General features: G+C 39.3%; 1 protein-coding gene across 1 annotated transcript in view; it reads right to left on the reverse strand.

Annotated features, from left to right (window-relative positions):
• Positions 1-4,741: 4,741 nt before the first annotated feature.
• LOC132897807 (cadherin-10) overlaps positions 4,742-19,716 on the reverse strand; it is a 55,973-nt gene continuing 40,998 nt past the window's right edge. The window contains exons 7-11 of the mRNA XM_060939031.1: positions 19,571-19,707; positions 16,850-16,968; positions 16,574-16,682; positions 15,964-16,215; positions 4,742-5,232 (exon numbers count right to left, since the gene is read on the reverse strand). Of these exons, the coding sequence (XP_060795014.1) occupies positions 4,742-5,232; positions 15,964-16,215; positions 16,574-16,682; positions 16,850-16,968; positions 19,571-19,707 (1,108 nt within the window). The remainder of the gene's footprint in view (positions 5,233-15,963; positions 16,216-16,573; positions 16,683-16,849; positions 16,969-19,570; positions 19,708-19,716) is intronic.

Consider the following 19,716-nt stretch of genomic DNA (forward strand, 5'->3'; position numbering starts at 1 on the left):
TGTTTTTATCTTGTTCTTCTCCATAGTGAGCATGGTATTAGTAGTAAACTTATGTGTAGACATATGGAATTTACATATATAATTAATTATATGATATAGTCATAGAGAATTGATATCTGAATAGTTGAAACAGTAAGTAATATACAGTGTATGTGTGTGTATATAATCTTTCTCCTTCTCACCCCCAGTGGGGAGGTGGTATCCATGTCATCCTCAAGCTCGGGTCCTCTACCAGAGGCCTGGGAGTTTGAGGGTTCTGCGCAGTATCTTTTATGTTCCTAGGACTGCGCTCTTCTGGACTGAGGCTTCAGATGTTGTTCCTGGGATTTGCTGGAGCCACTCTCCCAGTTTGGGGGTTACTGCCCCAAGTGCCCCCACTACCACAGGGACCACGCAACCCTTGACCTTCCACATCCGTTCCAGCTGCTCTTTCAACCCTTGATACTTCTCAAGTTTCTCATGTTCCTTCTTCCTGATGTTGGCGTCAGCTGGGATCGCCACATCTATCACCACCACCCTCTTCTGCTCTTTGTCCACCACCACTATGTCTGGTTGGTTAGCCAGGATCTGTTTGTCAGTCTAGAAGCTGAAGTCCCACAGAACCTTGGTCCTGTTGTTCTCAGCCACCTTCTTTGGTATGGCCCATTGGGACTTGGGTACTTCTATTCCATACTGGTTGCAGATGTTCCTGTATACTATCCCAGCCACTTGGTTGTGCCTCTCCATGTATGCTGATCCAGTTAGCATCTTACACCCTGCTACTATGTGCTGGACTGTTTCAGGGGCTTCTTTGCACAGTCTCCATCTTGGGTCTGATCTACTCTGGTAGATCCTGGCCTCTATGGCTCTTGTGCTTATGGCCTGTTCTTGTGCTGCCATGATTAGTGCCTCTGTGCTGTCTGTCAGTCCTGCATTATCCAGCCACTGGTAGGATTTCTTGATATCAGCCACTTCCTCTATCTGACAGTGGTACATGCCATGTAGGGGTTTGTCCCTCCAGGTTGTCTGTTCCTCCTCCTCCTCTGCACTCTCATCAGGGTTCTGCTGCCTGAGACATTCACTTAGCAGTTCATCCCTTGGGGCCATCTTTCTGACGTATTCTCGGATTTTCGATGTTTCATCCTGGACCGTGGTCTTGATGCTCACTAGCCCTCGGCCTCCCTCTTTCCGCTTAGTGTATCGTCTCAGAGTGCTGGACTTGGGGTGGAACCCTCCATGCATGGTGAGGAGCTTTCTTTAATACCATATGGATATACATATATCATTAATTATATGATATAGTCATAGAGAATTGATATCTGAATTGTTGAAACAATAAGTAATATACAGTGTATGTGTGTGTGTGTGTATATATATATATATATATATATATATATATATATATATACAGTATGTGTGTGTGTGCGTGTGTGTGTGTGTGTGTGTATAAGGAAGCTAGATAATCAATTTATATTGACTAAAGAAGATGGGTGGGATTAAATAAGTTTTTACTTCAGCCCACTCCTTTTCAGACATGTAAACTCAAAACTGCTTAGTGCATCCTTGTTTGTATTTTTGTTTTGTTTTCTTTTGATTTTGATATATTATTATTACCTATATTTTTTATAGTTTATTTTCTAATTTAGTGGCTTTTTACGTGTTCTTGTTGCAAATGCTGTTTTGCTTTTCTTGTTTTCTGCTTATTTATTCATTGTTTTTTTACATGTTCAAAATAAACTATCATCATCATCATCATCATCATCAAATAAGAAGCATTATGTTTGGGGAAAGGAAAACACTGCACTCCAGCATAAGAACCTTATCCCATCTGTGAAACATGGTGGTGGTAGTATCATGGTTTGGGCCTGTTTTGCTGCATCTGAGCCAGAATGGCCCATCATTGATGGAGCAATGAATTCTGAATTGTACCAGCGAATTCTAAAGGAAAATGTCAAGACATCTGTCCATGAACTGAATCTCAAGAGAAGGTGGGTCATGCAGCAAGACAACGACCCTAAGCACACAAGTCGTACTACCAAAGAATGGTTAAAGAAGAATAAAGTGAATATTTTTGAATGGCCAAGTCAAAGTCCTTACCTTAATCCAATCTAAATGTTTTGGAAGGACCTGAAACGAGCAGTTCATGTGAGGAAACCCACCAACATCCCAGAGTTTAAGCTGTTCTGTATGGAGGAATGGGCTAAAATTCCTCCAAGCCGGTGTGCAGGACTGATCAACAGTTACCTAATATTAAATAAATAAAATTATTTAATACTAGTGAAATTATCTTCCTGCATGGACAGATATTTTTACTTGATAAGACATCTTAGAATAAGTTGGTTGCAATCTAGAACTAGGTTTAATAATGTCAGAATTGGTGTCTTGTATTCTTCTCATAGGAAATTCTAGATCATTTCAACTATTTTCAAGATATTTTCACTTGCTAAGGTATCTTTTTTTGCAGTGAACATGGCTGATTAGGAACCATTTCTCATTAAACACAGTCACTGTCACATTCAAGGTCACCTGATTACTAATTGCACACATCTGTAGCACATCCATAAAGCACACACACACACACACAAACAAATAATCCAGGCTCCCATGCTACTGTTTCAAAGTTTTGCTCTGAGTTTTTTTTTCATGAGGCTGCCAAATCTAGCTGTCTGAATTCAATTTTCCCCCTCCCTGATTCTGGTTTTTGCATTTGATACTTTTTTTACTGATTGTCTGACCTTTACTTGTCTTGTGATTCTGGATCTGTCTATTATTTTGGATTTGGCTACTTATCACAAAGTCAAACCTGCACTGGCAACCATCTCTTCTGCCTGACATTGTATGATCATTGCCAGTGACTTATATATGTTGTTTTTTTTCACACTGTTACTTCTTTTTCCTTTGTTTTCTTTTCCTCAAACTGTGAAATAAGACAACCCAGTCAGTTTCTTTTGAGCTGCCTATTTCAAAAACGTGCTTCAACAAGCTGTTCAGATTTGATTCCCCTCTCCATGTCACAAGCTCATTAGAATTATTTCACCCCCTCAGCTGAGTACCTCCACTTATGGCTTGAAAACTGCCTTTATGAATGAATATTCATGAGGAAAGTGCTACCTGACTGGCCAGTAGAAGGAGGGAGGGTGAACATTGGCTCATTGTCATTTCAAGGAACAGGCACTCAAATGCCGCTTTTCCACTACAAATGCGGCTGAGTCGGGCTGAGCCGTGCCGTGCTGAGTCGGGCTGAGCGGGGCTGTTGGAGTTGCATTTCGACTACAACCGCGCTGAACCGTGCTGGCTGGAAGTGGGTGGACACATTGGGTGGAGTTAGCGAAAGTGGGTGGACGTCAGGTGATGTCGTTAAGCAGCGCAAACAGTGACATCAGTGAGCTTTTAAGCGGTAGTCTCACAACCCGAATAGTAAACAATAAACATGGAGGACATGGAGTCGTTAGTGTTGCTGGTCTTGGTTCTGTGGCTTGTTGTCACCGACAACGCCAACAGATACTGGCAAGAGCGTATAGATGAGGCGAGGCGCATAAGGCTTCAGAAATTCTCGTAATTCGTAATTCTTCTCCTTCCGGGTTTGTGGTGTTTACAGATCCCAGCGCGCTCGCGGGGCGTGTGTGGGCATGTGAGGACACTCCTCCTCACCAATCAGTGCACAGGGGAGTGTCTGCTCACGCCCCCAGCCTCAGTCGGCTCGCTTTGGCTCGCTTCAGCCCCACTCCAAAACGGTGCGAGTTTTAGGGGCTAAGCAGGGCTGAAGCGAGCTGAGTCGTGCTGGTTTTTGGTAGTCGAAACGCGAGCCGTGTCGGGCTGAAGTGAGCTGAAGCGAGCTGAAGTGAGCTGAAAAAGGGTAGTGGAAAAGGGCCAAAATTGGCCATGGCTGTTTAGAGTGAGAAGGGCACTGTGGTGTCTTATCCTTGTAGTATTTTGAACAAAACATGTCAGATGATTCACTAAGACTTCTGGAAACTGTCTGTTTGTTGAAATGGGGTATAATATGTCACCTTGAAAGGAAAAACACAACATTTTTGGTATTATATTTTGCTGTGATTAAAACTGGTTAATCCATTGATTTCCAATTTATATAAATAAGTGATGATGTTTCAAACATGGTAGAGATTTTCAAAATTTATTTTTAAAAATAAGTATAAAAATATAAATACAGTATAAAACAATATGACAGCATTCAACCAGAATGAAGACTGTATGAGTAGGTTTCTACAAGATTACACGTTTCATTGTACATAATCTAATTTAATGTGCTGAGATGAATGCACACGTTGACACTTTGAACCAGTAAAAAAAAAACTTTCACTGTAACACTGCCTCTTCACCCAAGATACCAAATAGTTTACATGTATTTATTTCATATATGGTTTGCAGTAAAAGCTAAGCTAATAATCAGATTGTTTTCCATTATTGTTTTGCAAGAAACATCAATAGTATAGAAAGCTGCTATCACTGATTGTACGTACGAAACACATTATTCACACCATCAATCACAACAAATTCCTAAACTTCAAAGGCATCTTTATGGAATATAAAACAGAGAGATGAGGAAGAAAGAGAAGAACTCGATCAAGAATGAGAAGAGGGAAAAAAATATTTGAATCAAATCTCCCAATTAATTTAAGTATGTTTTCAAGTCTTTTTTGACTCTCACTGGCTTATACAGTTGGGTTAAAGAGTGTTGATTTGAGTAAGCTGATGAAGTAATGAAGTGGAGTCAGCATTCTCAGGACAGTGTTACAACATCTTATGTCTCTCTATGCATCTCTTTTCCTATATACATATCTGCCAATTTTTTGAATGGTGGCCCCCACTGACTTAGATAATCAAAATCCTGATCTCCATCAGTTGCTGTTGACTCAAGTGAACTGAGAGATTCTGCGAGTGAACCATTGCCTTCATAGGCATAAGTGGCCAGTGAATCATATGGTGGTGCTGCAGGGTCCAAATCATTCTCCTGAAGACGGCTATTAATGAAGTCCCTCACGTCTGCATTGTTTTTAATGGGCGAGACACGTCGAAAGGGGAAGAGCATTTCTGGGATGATGTCACGTCTCATCTTGTTGGTGTCAATGACTTCGGGGTTCCTCAGAGTGCCGATGTCAAAGGCTTGTGTGTCTTCTTCCCCTCCACCCTCATCGTTGTAACTCACCACATTGTCCCTCACGTCCTCTTTGGAAATGATCAGAGGCTCTTTCTTCCTCTGCCGCCTCAGTGCCGCAAACATGACCACAATCACTAAAGAAACAAGCAGAGGAAAATAAAAATATGACCATTTCCATAGCAACGACTGAAATAAACAATGCTTTATGTACCCTAAACATTATGTGAGTGAAAAGGATGACATCAGTTCGAATGGTAAATATGAAGAAAATGACTGAAAGCCAGCATGATCACCATAGCAACAAGCAAGAAAAAAATGCTGTGATCGAACCCTGGGAGTGATCTTCATTAAGCAAGTGACCACAGGAGAAAATAGCTTCATAAAAATGGATTATATATAGTCATTAAGCCACTAAATAAATAAATAAATAAATAGAAGAGGGAACAATCAAATATCCTCTGATGAGCGCTACTACTTCATCAGTTTATTAAAGCATTCAGAGGCCGCTGGCTGGCTGAGGGCAGGAGAAGAAATGAAAATGGAGCTGGCATTGCATAAAACTGTGTAGGACTCAGCAGAAGATGCAGAGGAGTGTTTCAAAAAGTGTCATACGTCATGAATAGTGTGAAAAGGAGCGATATACTATTTCTGATAAATATTTAGTACTGCCTGGGGGTATATCCTTGAAGTATTCAAGTTTCAGATACATTTTCCTCCCTGTCTTCATGTTATTTTATAGCATGTCCAAGGTTTTGAAAAGCACATATGTGATGTAATTTGACCAGGCTAATCCAACATTTATTTATTTATTTTATTATTATTTTTTTTTTCTATCCTAAAATTTAATTGGGCATTTTGTGTAAGGGTTGACATGCAGCACAGGGCTGATGTGTACACTGGCATTAAGACCTTTCTTTCAATAGGGTGAAAATTCTGTCTGAGAAAAGAGCAGGTGCTTGTTGATAGCTTTTTTCCTGATCAGTGGTTGCTCTCTCTCCTCTCAGGAGGTAAATGGAGTGATTCTCCCTCCCACTCAGGTGTTAATTATGAAGGAGATGCTGCAAGCAATGTGTGTGTGCTGTGTGATGCCCAGACTGGAGGGCCACAGGTGGTGAGGGCTTGTTGAGGGTATGTATTGGTGAGTGTGTGGAAGGGTAGTTTTAGGAATTAAGGTAGCAACATCTTGTCATGGCTCATTGGCCCCTTTTCATGATGCTGGAGTGTGATGGTGAAGTGGACGGCTTGTCAGAAAGAACAACTAAAATGGTGGCGCGAAGGGAAGGTAATGAGCAAATGTCATGGTATTGCACTCAAGAGTCATAAGTGCGAAGGTTTAACCATCAGTGCTATCACCTTTCTACTCAAGAATGAAGTACTGTTGGAAAGGGTGTCATAGATACAGAGAAATCTATGCAAAACAATAAACTTTATGACACTTACTGTAGCTCAGCAGATATAGAAGAAGATGAGAACCTGTTAAATATAATGAGCTAAACCAGAATATACACACGCTTGCGCGCACGCTCACTCACTCACTCACTCACTCACTCACTCTCTCTCACACACACACACACACACACAGAGTCCTGTGCAAAAATCTTAGGAACATGTAAAGAAATGCTGTAGACCAAAAATGGCTTAAAAAATAATGAACCATAGTAGCAGTAAAAACAGTAGTAAGCCAAAATAAATGACACAAAGCCAATTATGTACAGTTAGTGCAGTTTTACAGTATAAGGTAATGAGCTGTAGGTTTTACTGAGCATCTTCCAGAAACAGACAGTTCTTCTGGACACTTTGACTGTCACACGTGATTCTTAATTTTGCAGCAAGACCCAGTAGCCTTGATTATGTTTTGTTTTTTCATCTGAAAAATGGTCTCTTATGGAATATGCTGCTCAGATACAAACTTTTGTTTTTCTGTAACATTTTTGTGCTGGAAAATGAACATTTGGACCCTAAAATGTTTTTGTACTGACTCTGTAATGTAGAAGTAATAAAATAGAAATGTATGACAAAGTTTGTATGAAAGAAAAAAAAATAGGGTGCCGGAGACTTTTACACAGGACTCTGTGTGTGTGTGTGTGTGTGTGTGTGTGTGTGTGTGTGTGTGTGTGTGTGTGAAGAAAATGCTGCTCATTCTGCCTCATGCATCCATACATTCATGTCATTGTATTTGCATTATCTCCATGCTCCATTAACTCAGGATTTATATGATTGTGTCCTAGCACTTTTTTCATACATTCCCTGCTGAAGACACCTGATTTAGCAGCAGCATTAGCTAAGCTGAAACACAGGTGGTGGATTATAGGTTAAAATTGATGCTACAAACCCAGCACATGCACATCTCTGATACAAACATCGTGACTCAAATAGATTTACGAACACAGATGACATTACCTCAGATGGAACAAGAGTCATGCTTGGTTAAGTGCCATACTGAGAAAATATCCTAACAAAGTGCCTCTGGTTATAAGTGTGGCATATTTTAGCTCAGTACTGCAGAAAATAAATAAATAAATAAATAAATAAATAAAATGCAGCTTTGCTGTTTTTTTTTTTTTTTTGTGCTGTATTAAAGTATATCCAGGTAAATGTAGTGTTTTGTGATGGCAGAAGCATATTACTTCGGGGTTTACAACAGCAGAAAGGCCTTTCTGTCATGCATTTAATAATTTTTTTTTCATTTCACTTTTGCTGAATTTTTAGAGAGAGAGAGAGAGAGAGAGAGAGAGAGAGAAGGAGGGGGGCATGAAAAGAGACTTTCTGTAAATACTGTTTACCTGAAGTAACATCTTAATGGGGTGCCCTACTTTTGGCCTAGTTTGTGATTGTTTGTAGAAAATTAAGGGGGGGGGGGATGAAAGTAGAACACACAGACACACAGAAAAGGTCTAAGAGAAAACTTGATAAAATTTCAGTGTAAATTGTTGATTTTAAAGCATATTCAGGTTTTTGTTAATTGACTGTGAAAACTAACATGATGAAATTTTAAAATTTAATTTGCAAATTGAAATTTTCTCTGACTGTGGTTCCTCTCATCTGACTGGCATAAAGCTTAATGACTTTGTCATCGTCATCACTGCCCAACCCACCCTGGGCTTGAAGTGAACCATGCTTGGTTGAATTATGTTTGGTTGCCAGAATTGCAGCAATAGGGTGGCCAGTTCATTTCTGCACACTCATATACACATTCTCATCTATGGGCAATTTAGAGTAGCCAGTTAACCTGACTGCATGTCTTTGGACTGTGGGGGAAACCAGAGCACCCGGAGGAAACCCATGCAGACATGGGTAAAACATGCAAACTCCACACAGAAAGATCCCTGTCAGCCACTGGGCTTGAAGCAAGAACCTTCTTGCTTTGAGGTGACAGTGCTAACCACTACACCACCACGCCACCCAATAACTTTTTACAGACTATAATAATAAATGATCCTGGTTTTCCCCTGTTGAATTTTTTTCACAGTTTTGTTAAAATTTTATACATTTACTATACTATTGATCTTGTATTTCTGAATTTGCTGTTGTGTTTCTGAATATGCTGTTGAATTTTTGGTTTTGCTGTTGCATTTTCTGATTTGCTATACAGTCTTTGGTTTGTTTATGTACAGTATTTTCCATTGAAAGGCCACCATACAATACAAGGTTTGAGTGAATCATACAGAAAACACAGCTCCTTTGATTCACACTTCCATTATTTCCGATAACCCATTTGTAACTAGGCAACTTACGACAATTTTAAAATAAAGTTTAAAATTTGAAAGTCATTCTTTTTGGTAACATTCTGCCATATCTTTAGTATGTCATAATCATTTTCAGGTCCTACTGGTTTTGGGAGCTTTTTTTTCCCCATTTAGTCAGTAAGAATCATTTCAACTAAGTTGACTGACTGATTTGAACTACTCAAGAATATGATACTACTTTTTTTTTGTCCTGAAAAACTGTCTTATTTACTTCTGCAAGGTAGAGTACCATTCACTGAGTTTTGAGGCATGTGCTTGGATTCATGCAACTAAAATGCTACTGTAAATGCCTTCAGAATGAAACTTGCTCTTTCAGCTCATCATTAATAAGGTAAGGGAGCCAGTTCTATACATGGGTGGCATGCTTGGTGTGCTTTTTCAAAACCTTGTCAGAATGCCCAAGTCCAGAGAAAATGAATGTGCCAAAAAGATGGCAGTTTGCAACATGTAAAGTTGTGTTGTTTTGATCACTGTTTGGCACATTTCATTTTAGTGTTTAACCTGATTAATTTTGTAATGCTTAAAATGCAAATATCTTGGCTAAACTTGGGCATAGCTTTCTAGCCTTGACACAGCAGTGGGTGCTTAGTGTTTAAGACATTAGACTACTGATCAGTGCAGTTATGCATTCAGATCTCAGGACCACCAAGCTGTAGCTTCAGTTATATAAACAAGATACAAACAAATTGGGGCGGCACGGTGGTGTAGTGGTTAGCGCTGTCGCCTCACAGCAAGAAGGTCCTGGGTTCGAGCCCCGGGGCCGGCGAGGGCCTTTCTGTGCGGAGTTTGCATGTTCTCCCCGTGTCCGCGTGGGTTTCCTCCGGGTGCTCCGGTTTCCCCCACAGTCCAAAGACATGCAGGTTAGGTTAACTGGTGACTCTAAATTGACCGTAGGTGTGAATGTGAGTGTGAATGGTTGTCTGTGTCTATGTGTCAGCCCTGTGATGGCCTGGCGACTTGTCCGGGGTGTACCCCGCCTTTCGCCCGAAGTCAGCTGGGATAGGCTCCAGCTTGCCTGCGACCCTGTAGAAGGATAAAGCGGCTAGAGATAATGAGATGAGATGAGACAAACAAATTGCTCTGAATATTGTCATCTGCCAAATGTTGTAAATGCAATCTAAATCTAGCCTACCAGTCTTTGATAATCACTCAACAAGATCCCCCCCCCAGTCTATAGTTCATCAATCAAAACATTCATTCATTCATCATTCATTATCTCTAGCCGCTTTATCCTTCTACAGGGTCGCAGGCAAGCTGGAGCCTATCCCAGCTGACTACGGGCGAAAGGCGGGGTACACCCTGGACAAGTCGCCAGGTCATCACAGGGCTGACACATAGACACAGACAACCATTCACACTCACATTCACACCTACGGTCAATTTAGAGTCACCAGTTAACCTAACCTGCATGTCTTTGGACTGTGGGGGAAACCGGAGCACCTGGAGGAAACCCACGCGGACACGGGGAGAACATGCAAACTCCACACAGAAAGGCCCTCGCCGGCCCCGGGGCTCGAACCCAGGACCTTCTTGCTGTGAGGCGACAGCGCTAACCACTACACCACCGTGCCACCCAATCAAAACATATATTTTTTTATTTTACTCAAAATTTAGTGGCATAATATAATTTAAATGAGGTTTATGCTCCATAAATTCACCATACAAATCTTGAATGACTAGGAATGGGGTTGCGCAGTTGATGGTAATGCATAATTGAGAACATGCTTTATAAACTGTTCTCAACATGTTTTCCCCATATCCATGTTGGTTTCTTCCCAGCTTTCAAATATATCCCAGTAGGTGGACTGGCCATGCTAAGTTCCCTATAGGTGTGAATTAATGTGTGTGTAGAGTTTATGTGATGGACTGGCATCTCATCCAGGATTTAGTTCCACTTTGTTCCCAGTGTTCATGGGATAAGCTTCAGATTCACTGTATCTCTGACCAAGGCTGAAATTAAAATGTTTGTCAAGACATGAAATTAACATTTTTGTCAAATTAACCAAGTTTTCTAATAATTGCATATAATTACTAATGAAAGACAAAATAATATATAATGATTAATTTCCAACCATTTCCAGTTATCCAAAGTTCTTAACAGCTAATATGCATTTATTAATTTACAAGTTATCATTAAGACCTGTGCATTACAAAAGTAGAAAACAGACAAGAATAACAAGTTTAATCTGAATATATTGCATCAACCATTTAAGTAGCATTATTTGGAGGTTGATATAAGAATCATCCCACCAAGGTTTGTGCATTTGGGGACGTTATAAATAGAGTCTGTTCATTGCTGCAACAATGAAGTGGCCGTGAGGTTACACAACCTGTTTACACTGATTCACACTGTTTTACATTTGTCATGGAGAGAGTAGATGTAGGTCACAGTACAGTATGATGGCACATGACATGTAAAGGATAGCCTAATGAACAGATACAAGTGAATTGGAAGAATGTATGTCTTTTGTATTGCACCAACATATTGCAGAGATTCAATGGAGTATACATAATAATAATAATAATAATAATAATAATAAATTAAATTCTAGTTCTAAAACACAAAACAAAATTGAAGGCAGCTTCCTTGTTTCCTTGCTGCCTGTGCTGTCTCATAAGTTGTTGTCTCAGATAGCAGTGCTTTGATGTTATAAATATTAAACGGCAGGCTTTGAAGGCAACAGATATCATGATGTTGCCAGTGTACCGGTGTACTGACATTAACAATTGCTAAACCAAAAAGTTTGTTAGGCTGGATGGATACTGCTGAGGATTATATATATATATATATATATATATATATATATATATATATAAAAGGCCAAGAAAGCAAAAATTCTGCCAGGGTATGTAAACTTATGAGCACAACTGTGTGTATATATATATATATATATATATATATATACAGTTGTGCTCATAAGTTTACATACCCTGGCAGAATTTTTGCTTTCTTGGCCTTTTTTCAGAGAATATGAATGATAACACAAAAACTTTTTTCCCCACTCATGGTTAGTGGTTGAGTGAAGCCATTTATTGATAAACAACTGTGTTTTCTATGTTTAAATCATAATGACAACAAAAAACATCCAAATGACCCTGATCAAAAATTTACATACCCCAGTTCTTAATACCGTGTATTGCCCCCTCTAACATCAATGACAGCCTGAAGTCTTTTGTGGTAGTTTTGGATGAGGCTCTTTATTTTCTCAGATGGTAAAGCTGCCCATTCTTCTTGGCAAAAAGCCTCCAGTTCCTGTAAATTCCTGGGCTGTCTTGCATGAACTGCGCGCTTGAGATCTCCCCAGAGTGGCTCAATGATATTGAGGTCAGGAGACTGAGATGGCCACTCCAGAACCTTCACTTTGTTCTGCTGTAGCCAATGACAGGTCGACTTGGCCTTGTGTTTTGGATCATTGTCATGTTGGAATGTCCAAGTACGTCCCATGCGCAGCTTCCGCGCTGGTGAGTGCAAATTTGCCTCCAGTATTTGCTGATAACGTGCTGCATTCATCTTTCCTTCAACTTTGACCAGGTTTCCTGTGCCTTTGTAGCTCACACATCCCCAAAACAACAGCGATCCACCTCCGTGCTTTACAGTAGGAATGGTGCTCCTTTCATCATAGGCCTTGTTGACACCTCTCCAAATGTACAGTAACATTTATGGTTGTGGCCAAAAAGTTCAATTTTGGTCTCATCACTCCAAATTACCTTGTTCCAGAAGTTTTGAGGCTTGTCTCTGTGCTGTTTGGCGTATTGTAGGCGAGATACTTTGTGGCATTTGCTTGGTTTTAACAGAGCCCCTGATTTCTCCATTTGTTAATCACAGTTTGAACACTGCTGACTGGCATTATCAATTCCTTGGATATCTTTTTGTATCCCTTTCCTGTTTTATACAGTTCAACTACCTTTTCCCGTAGATCCGTTGACAATTCTTTTGCTTTCCCCATGACTCAGAATCCAGAAACGTCAGTGGCTGGATGAAAGATGCAAGAGTCTGTCTGGATCCCAGAAACTCACTCAGCTTTTATGCGCACACACTGATTACAAGCAAACAGATCACAGGTGAGGATGTTACCTTTAGTAGCCATTCAAACCCATTTGTGTCAACTTCTGTGCATGTTATCAGGCCAAAATCACCAGGGTATGTGAACTTTTGATCAGGGTCATTTGGGTAGTTTCTGTTGTCATTATGATTTAAAAAGAGAAAATACAGTCGTTTGACAATAAATGGTTTCACCCAACCACTAAGCATGAGTGGAAAAGATGTTTTTGTGTTATCATTCATATTCTCTGAAAAATGGTCAAAGAATCATAGATTCTGCCAGGGTATGTAAACTTATGAGCACAACTGTGTGTGTGTGTGTGTGTGTATATATATATATATATATATATATATATATATATATATATATATATATATATATAATTTTTTTTTTAATTATGGATTTAAACACTTTTGGGATATTTATATTCTCATATGTTGCTGTCATTACAGTAATGTAAGAAAGCATATTTGTGCCAATCCAATCCAATCCAGCTTTATTTATAAAGCACTTTAAAAACAACCAGAAGGTACCAAAGTGCTGTACATGATACAATAAATACAAAATAAATTAAAAGACATATTCTATTCTCTACCACAGATGCCTTTTAATCCATCTGTGGTAGAGAATAGAAGTTGGCCTTTGCTCTCAAAAAATGTTTGAATAGCATTTTTCTGGCAAGGATGGAATAAGTTACACTTTCAGTTTTTCAGAAATTTAGTTGTTCTGAGTCACACCACTTCATTCCCAAGCCTGTCTTCACTGGGACTCCTTGGAAGGAATGATAGGGTTGCCAATTGTGTATGTTCTTTCTGTAATTCTGAATGAAAATTCATTATCAATTATTAGCTGAGTAACTGTGATGTTCAGGCATGCATGATATACCTTTTAAGTCTGTATTGTTTTAAATGAAAATACATATTTGAGTATCTAAAGCCTCCAAAAGCGCTCCAGAATTTATTCTGAATCTGATATTTTTTTCTTATTGATTGAACACAACTTCCATGGCACCGAACAAACATTTAAACAAAGAGTGAACAAACCCACAACTCTTGACATTGATCTGAAATCTAATTAAATAACTATTACAAATAAAGTATTTGCCCAGAAACTGCTGCCTCAACATGGTGTTTTCAATTACCATTTTTTTCATAGGCTAGCTCCTCTACCCACTATGACACATGGGATAATGGAAAGTGTAGGATAATGAGGATACATATACACTGCCTTCAAAAACTTGCCAGAACAAAGGACCTCAGAAGGCAATATTACATACAAGTATTTTATTCACACATGACTTGATGCATTCCTGCTTCTCAATATAAACAGCCTTAACATTTTGGAAATTTTGTGATGAGGAACGTATAGAATAATGATTAAGAGTGGGTATGGACAATTAATATTGTTAATACTGAGTATTACAGATTCCAAATCACTACATATATTTTAGCACATTTAGTAAACATTTTAGACACAGTAAATCAAGTTAGAAAATAAGAAAAAATAAAAATAAAAAATTGGTATGTTTGTTTAAACATAATTCACTTCATCTTGGTGTGACACCTTGATTTTGCACCTCGATTCCAATAATTGTCTGTGCTGCAAATCTATTGAACTCATCAGCTGTAGCGATCTAAGGGTAGCATAACATGGAGTCACATCATAGTTAAATATATTGAGAGAATGCTCACCAGACTCATGATTTTACTTGCAAGAAGAGAACACTGGAGCTCAGAACCAAAAATTTCACCAACGACTTCTTGACTTTTTGTCAAGATCACAAGTATGATGTATGATGCCAATAACTTTAATGAGGGAGGATAAGAAAGAAAGCACAACTTTATTCATCACACACTTGTGAAATTTCCTCTATGCATTTAACCCATCTGAAGCAGTGAACACACACATGAGCAATGAGCACACACACATACCCAGAGCAGTGGGCAGCCATGCTAACAGCACCCAGGGAGCACTTGGAAGTTAGGTGCCTCACTCAAGGGCACCTCAGTCTAAGGCCCTCCAATATTAACCTAACCTGCATGTCTTTGGACTGTGGGGGAAACCGGAGCACCCGGAGGAAACCCACACAGACATGGGGAGAACATGCAAACTCCACACAGAAAGGCCCTTGCCGGCTGCTGGGTTCAAACCCAGAACCTTCTTGCTGTGAGGCGACCATGCTAACCACTACACCACCATGCCGCCCACAAATAAACCAAATATATCTTAGTTTCTTAATGGATATTATGAAGGAACTAGCCTGTTATATGTTATTGCATTGTTAGTTGCCATCATTTAGACTAGTCAATTAATTTTCAAGGGAACTAATTCACAGGATTGAGCAAGCACGCTGATTGTGTGCTTGCTTGATTAGCTAATAAATTTCTCAGTTTTCCTCTCCTGGTTAAGGTCTGGGTATGTCATAGTCTTAGTTGTAACATTAAATTAATCCAGAGATGTATGGGACATGATTGAAGTCAGAAAAATTTTACAGCTTTTAAAATATTTTCATGACTTACGGAACCTTGCAATAAGCATTTCACTGCATGCCGTACTCTGTATGACTGTAAAATGTGACAAATAAATTTGAATTTATTCATAAATTATATCCATTCCATCCATCCATTATCTGTAGCCGCTTATCCTGTACAGGGTCGCAGGCAAACTGGAGCCTATCCCAGCTGACTGTAGATGAGAGGCGGGGTACACCCTGGACAAGTTGCCAAGTCATCATAGGGCTGACACATAGAGACAAACAACCATTCACACTCGTCCCTACAGTCAATTTAGAGCCACCAATTAACGTAATCTGCATGTCTTTGGGGGAAACCGGAGCACCCGTAGGAAACCCACGCAGACACGGGGAGAACATGCAAACTCCACACAGAAAGGTCCCTGTCAGCCCTTGGGCTTGAACCTAGAACCTTCTTGCTGTGAGGCAACAGTGCTAACCACTACACCACTGTGCCACCCATATATATATATATATATATATATATATATATATATATATGAGAGGTATGACAAGTTCAGTGATGGACTTTAGATAGGTTCTGCTACTACAAGATCTACTTACTGAGCAGTATGATGATACAGAGTAAGATAGCGATGAGCGCTCCAGTGCTCAGGCCAGCAGCAAGCAGCAGTGCTTCAGTGCTGCATGACTGCACGTTTCCACGGCTGTCACAGGCACACACCCGCACAGTCAGAGTACTTGTACTGCTCTGTATAGGGTAGTCATTGTCTGAGATCACAATGGGCAGCAGGTATGAGCTCATCTCATGTCGGTTGAAGCTGCCTCTCCGTGTCAATATCCGTGCTGTGTTATCTGGAGAGTAAACAAACAAAATCACCAGGATGAATGGGCATGTCTTTGTTATCAGTGCTGGGAAACAACTGTGTGATTGTTATATAATTTTATCCTGAGATAATTCAATAGTGCTAATATTTTCTTCAAACTTGTTTGTTTGTTTGTTTGTTTGTTTGTTTGTCTATCCGTCCATCCATCCATCAATACTTGCTGTCTTCTGGCACAGACCAAAGTGTTATTTTGAGTGTATTTCTACTGGGGCCAAAATACCATAGTTGAATGTTAAAGGTTATATCGGGGTATGGAGAATTATTTAATGCTAAATTCTACTGCAGAATTCCATGTGATGAGTTGTATTTCACCCCATGATATTTACCTTCATTGTCAAAAATGGTGAAGTTAGGGTTGACTGTGCTCAGGCTGAAGACAAACTTATGCGCAACAAGTGGTTCATCTGTATCCACAGCACTTATGGTCTGAATGAGCTAAAATACAATACAGCAATATTATTATTATTCATGGTTAATTTTCTGTTCAAGTTCTTCATAATATGTCTTGTATTATATGCAGCCATTGTGGGCAAATCACAAACTTCACAAGGACAGAGAATGGAAATTTGGAAATGATTGAAAATGATGAACTGATTGCATACCTGTCCAGCTTTGACATTTTCACAGACAAAGGTCTCATAATACATGGCAAACTCAGGAGCATTATCGTTTACGTCCCGTACTTTGATAAACACAGGGACTCTAGTCTGTAAAGATGTACCTGAATGTGAGAAACAAGTTTGTGTAAGCAATCATAGAAAGGCAGATGTGTTTTTCTGTAGTCCATAATTATTATATTTATTTTCTTTTTTCTTTTGGCTATGCAACATCAGATAAGATTTACAACAAAATAATAAAGCAATCAATACACAATAACCTGTAAATGCAAAACATATTCACAGACCAAAAACACAACACAAATTCAGATACATAACAGCAAATCAGAAAATGCATCACCAATTTCAACAAAAAAAAAACAGCATGTCAGTCTGAGAGACAGTAGAAAATGAAGAGCTGGATGGTGTTTGCAATAAGAGGAATTTTGAGCCTAAATTAATCTACTGATGCCTTTATTCATGCTTATTGGCATTAAGGGTACTTAAATGGTGTTATTTTCGATATGCTGTCAACATTGCAGAATAAGCATTAATAAGCATTTCCAAATTAATAAAACCTTCCAAGCAAGGTTATTTAAGAAGAAGAAGCCTTTATTTATCACATGTACACTCAAGCACAGACTTCAGCACATAGTAACATTCCTCCTCTGCATTTAATCCATCTGAAGGAGTGAACACACACACACACACACACACACACACACACACACACACACACACACACATACACACACAAGTGAGCATACCCAGAGCAGTGAGTAGCTATACGCTACAGTGCCCAGGTAGCAGTTGGAGGTTAGGTGCCTTGCTCAAGGGTACTTCAGCCCAACCTTCAGGCCATGCCCCATCTTAATCTAACCACATGTCTTTGGACGGTGGGGGAAACCGGAGCACCCGGAGAAAACCCACGCAGACACAAGGAGAACATGCAAACTCCACACAGAAGGGCCCCCCCGTCAGCCACTGGGCTTGAACTCGGAACCTTCTTGCTGTGAGGTGACAATGCTAACCACTACACCACCGTGCCGCCCTGGTGTATAGGGTATATTTAGAAGAATAATACCCTACTATAATAAGTAACTTTGTATTGCATAATTTTCACTAGTCTAACGAGATGGTATTTGATTATCACAAGCAAAAAACAATGTTCAATCAGTAACAAGCACGTTATGTTTAAATAAAGATTACCATACAATACAAGGTTTGAGTGAATCATATAGAAAACACAGCTCTTTTGATTGACACTTCCATTATTTCAGGGAACCATTTACAACTGGGCAACTTAAGAGAATTTTGAAATAAAGTTTTAAATTTGAATGTAATTGGTAACATTCTGCCATATCATTAGTCATTTTCAGGTCCTTCTGGTTTTTTTTTTTTTTTATTTAGTCAGTGAAAATAATTTCAATTGGATTGATTGACCAATTTGAACTACTCCAGTATGTCTCATTTACTTCTGCAAGGCAGAGTACCAGCCACTGAGTTTTGAGGCATGTGCTTGGATTCATGCAAATAAAATGCTAAATGCATTCAGAAAGAAACCTGTTCTTTCAGCTCATCATTAACAAGACAAAGGAGTCAGTTTTATACATGGGTGGCATGCCTGGTGTGATTTTTTTCTTTTTCCATCGCTCTGTTGTAATTTCCATCTCATCTGTCCAAAAACTTTTTTTTCATTCATTCACTCATTCATTCATTTAATTATTATTTTTGTTTTATAAACCCTAACCTTGTCTTTAAGGTCAAACCACTGATACCATGCTAACATATTACAGTATTCTGTTCCTTGATCATGTCCCTGATTGGGTGTGGGTCAGTTAACCTTGTCAGAATGCCTGAGTGCCTAACCAACACAACTGAATAAGAAAAGGTCTAAGCTATCAGGTGCCCAATTTCGGTAAAGGAGTAAAGAAGAAGATGAGAAGCACACAAAAGAAAAAGGTATGCAGCTATGTCATCATTTTATGAATACACCATTATGTATGTAAAGAAATAAGCTCATACAACACTTGTGTTTGTTAGCACATGTTGCTGTGCTGCTTGTTATGCTTTTACACACAGGGTGACAATATTCCAATTTCTTTCCAACTCGCTCACATAACATTGGATATAATTTCACCCAGTTTCATCATGATAATGTGTGTAGCCTGCAGCAAAATGATTACAACCTAACGAGCAAATTTATGATTTGGTTAACTTTCATTGAGGTGACATCATAAAGGTTTTCTGTGACTGTGTCTACTAGGTCCTGAGCTCATTAAGGGGAATTACAATGCTGTAGGCTGACTTAAAGGACATCTATATTGTGCTGGTATTTTGTAGGTTTTGTGATATATTGAGTCTTTTGTCTAAAATTAGCCAATGAGTTTGTAGGGTTCATTTGGTAACTATTCTGAAAATTTGATAAACTGTGCATAATGAAATGTATATTTAATTGTTCAACAAATGTATCAAGGAAGTATCAAGGCGGTAGATACAATTTTTGTTGGCGGGGTGGTTGATGGGAAGTGGGTTCTGCACTGAAGAGGGGGATTGCCCTGGGTGCCATACAAGCTAGAACAACCACTGCCCCTAATGAATGTTTGAATTATGCATGTTGAGAAAAGATGGTTTAAAAGATGTAATTTAATTTTCACTAATTAGAAAAAATATCAGCATTGGCAAATTATGACGATTCTGCCATTACAGAAAGAAAATTGTGCTCACTGATTTCGGTGGCCAGGACAGAAACATTGTGCCATTTGGACATCTCTCTATCCAGAGCTTGCAGTGTGCTGATGGTACCATTGTTGGAGTCAATATTAAACAGCCTTTCTAGGTCGGTGTGTCGATCAATGGAGTATCTGCAGAGA

Source organism: Neoarius graeffei, chromosome 14 (genome assembly GCF_027579695.1).
Source record: "Neoarius graeffei isolate fNeoGra1 chromosome 14, fNeoGra1.pri, whole genome shotgun sequence".
In the NCBI taxonomy this organism is placed as follows: domain Eukaryota; kingdom Metazoa; phylum Chordata; class Actinopteri; order Siluriformes; family Ariidae; genus Neoarius; species Neoarius graeffei.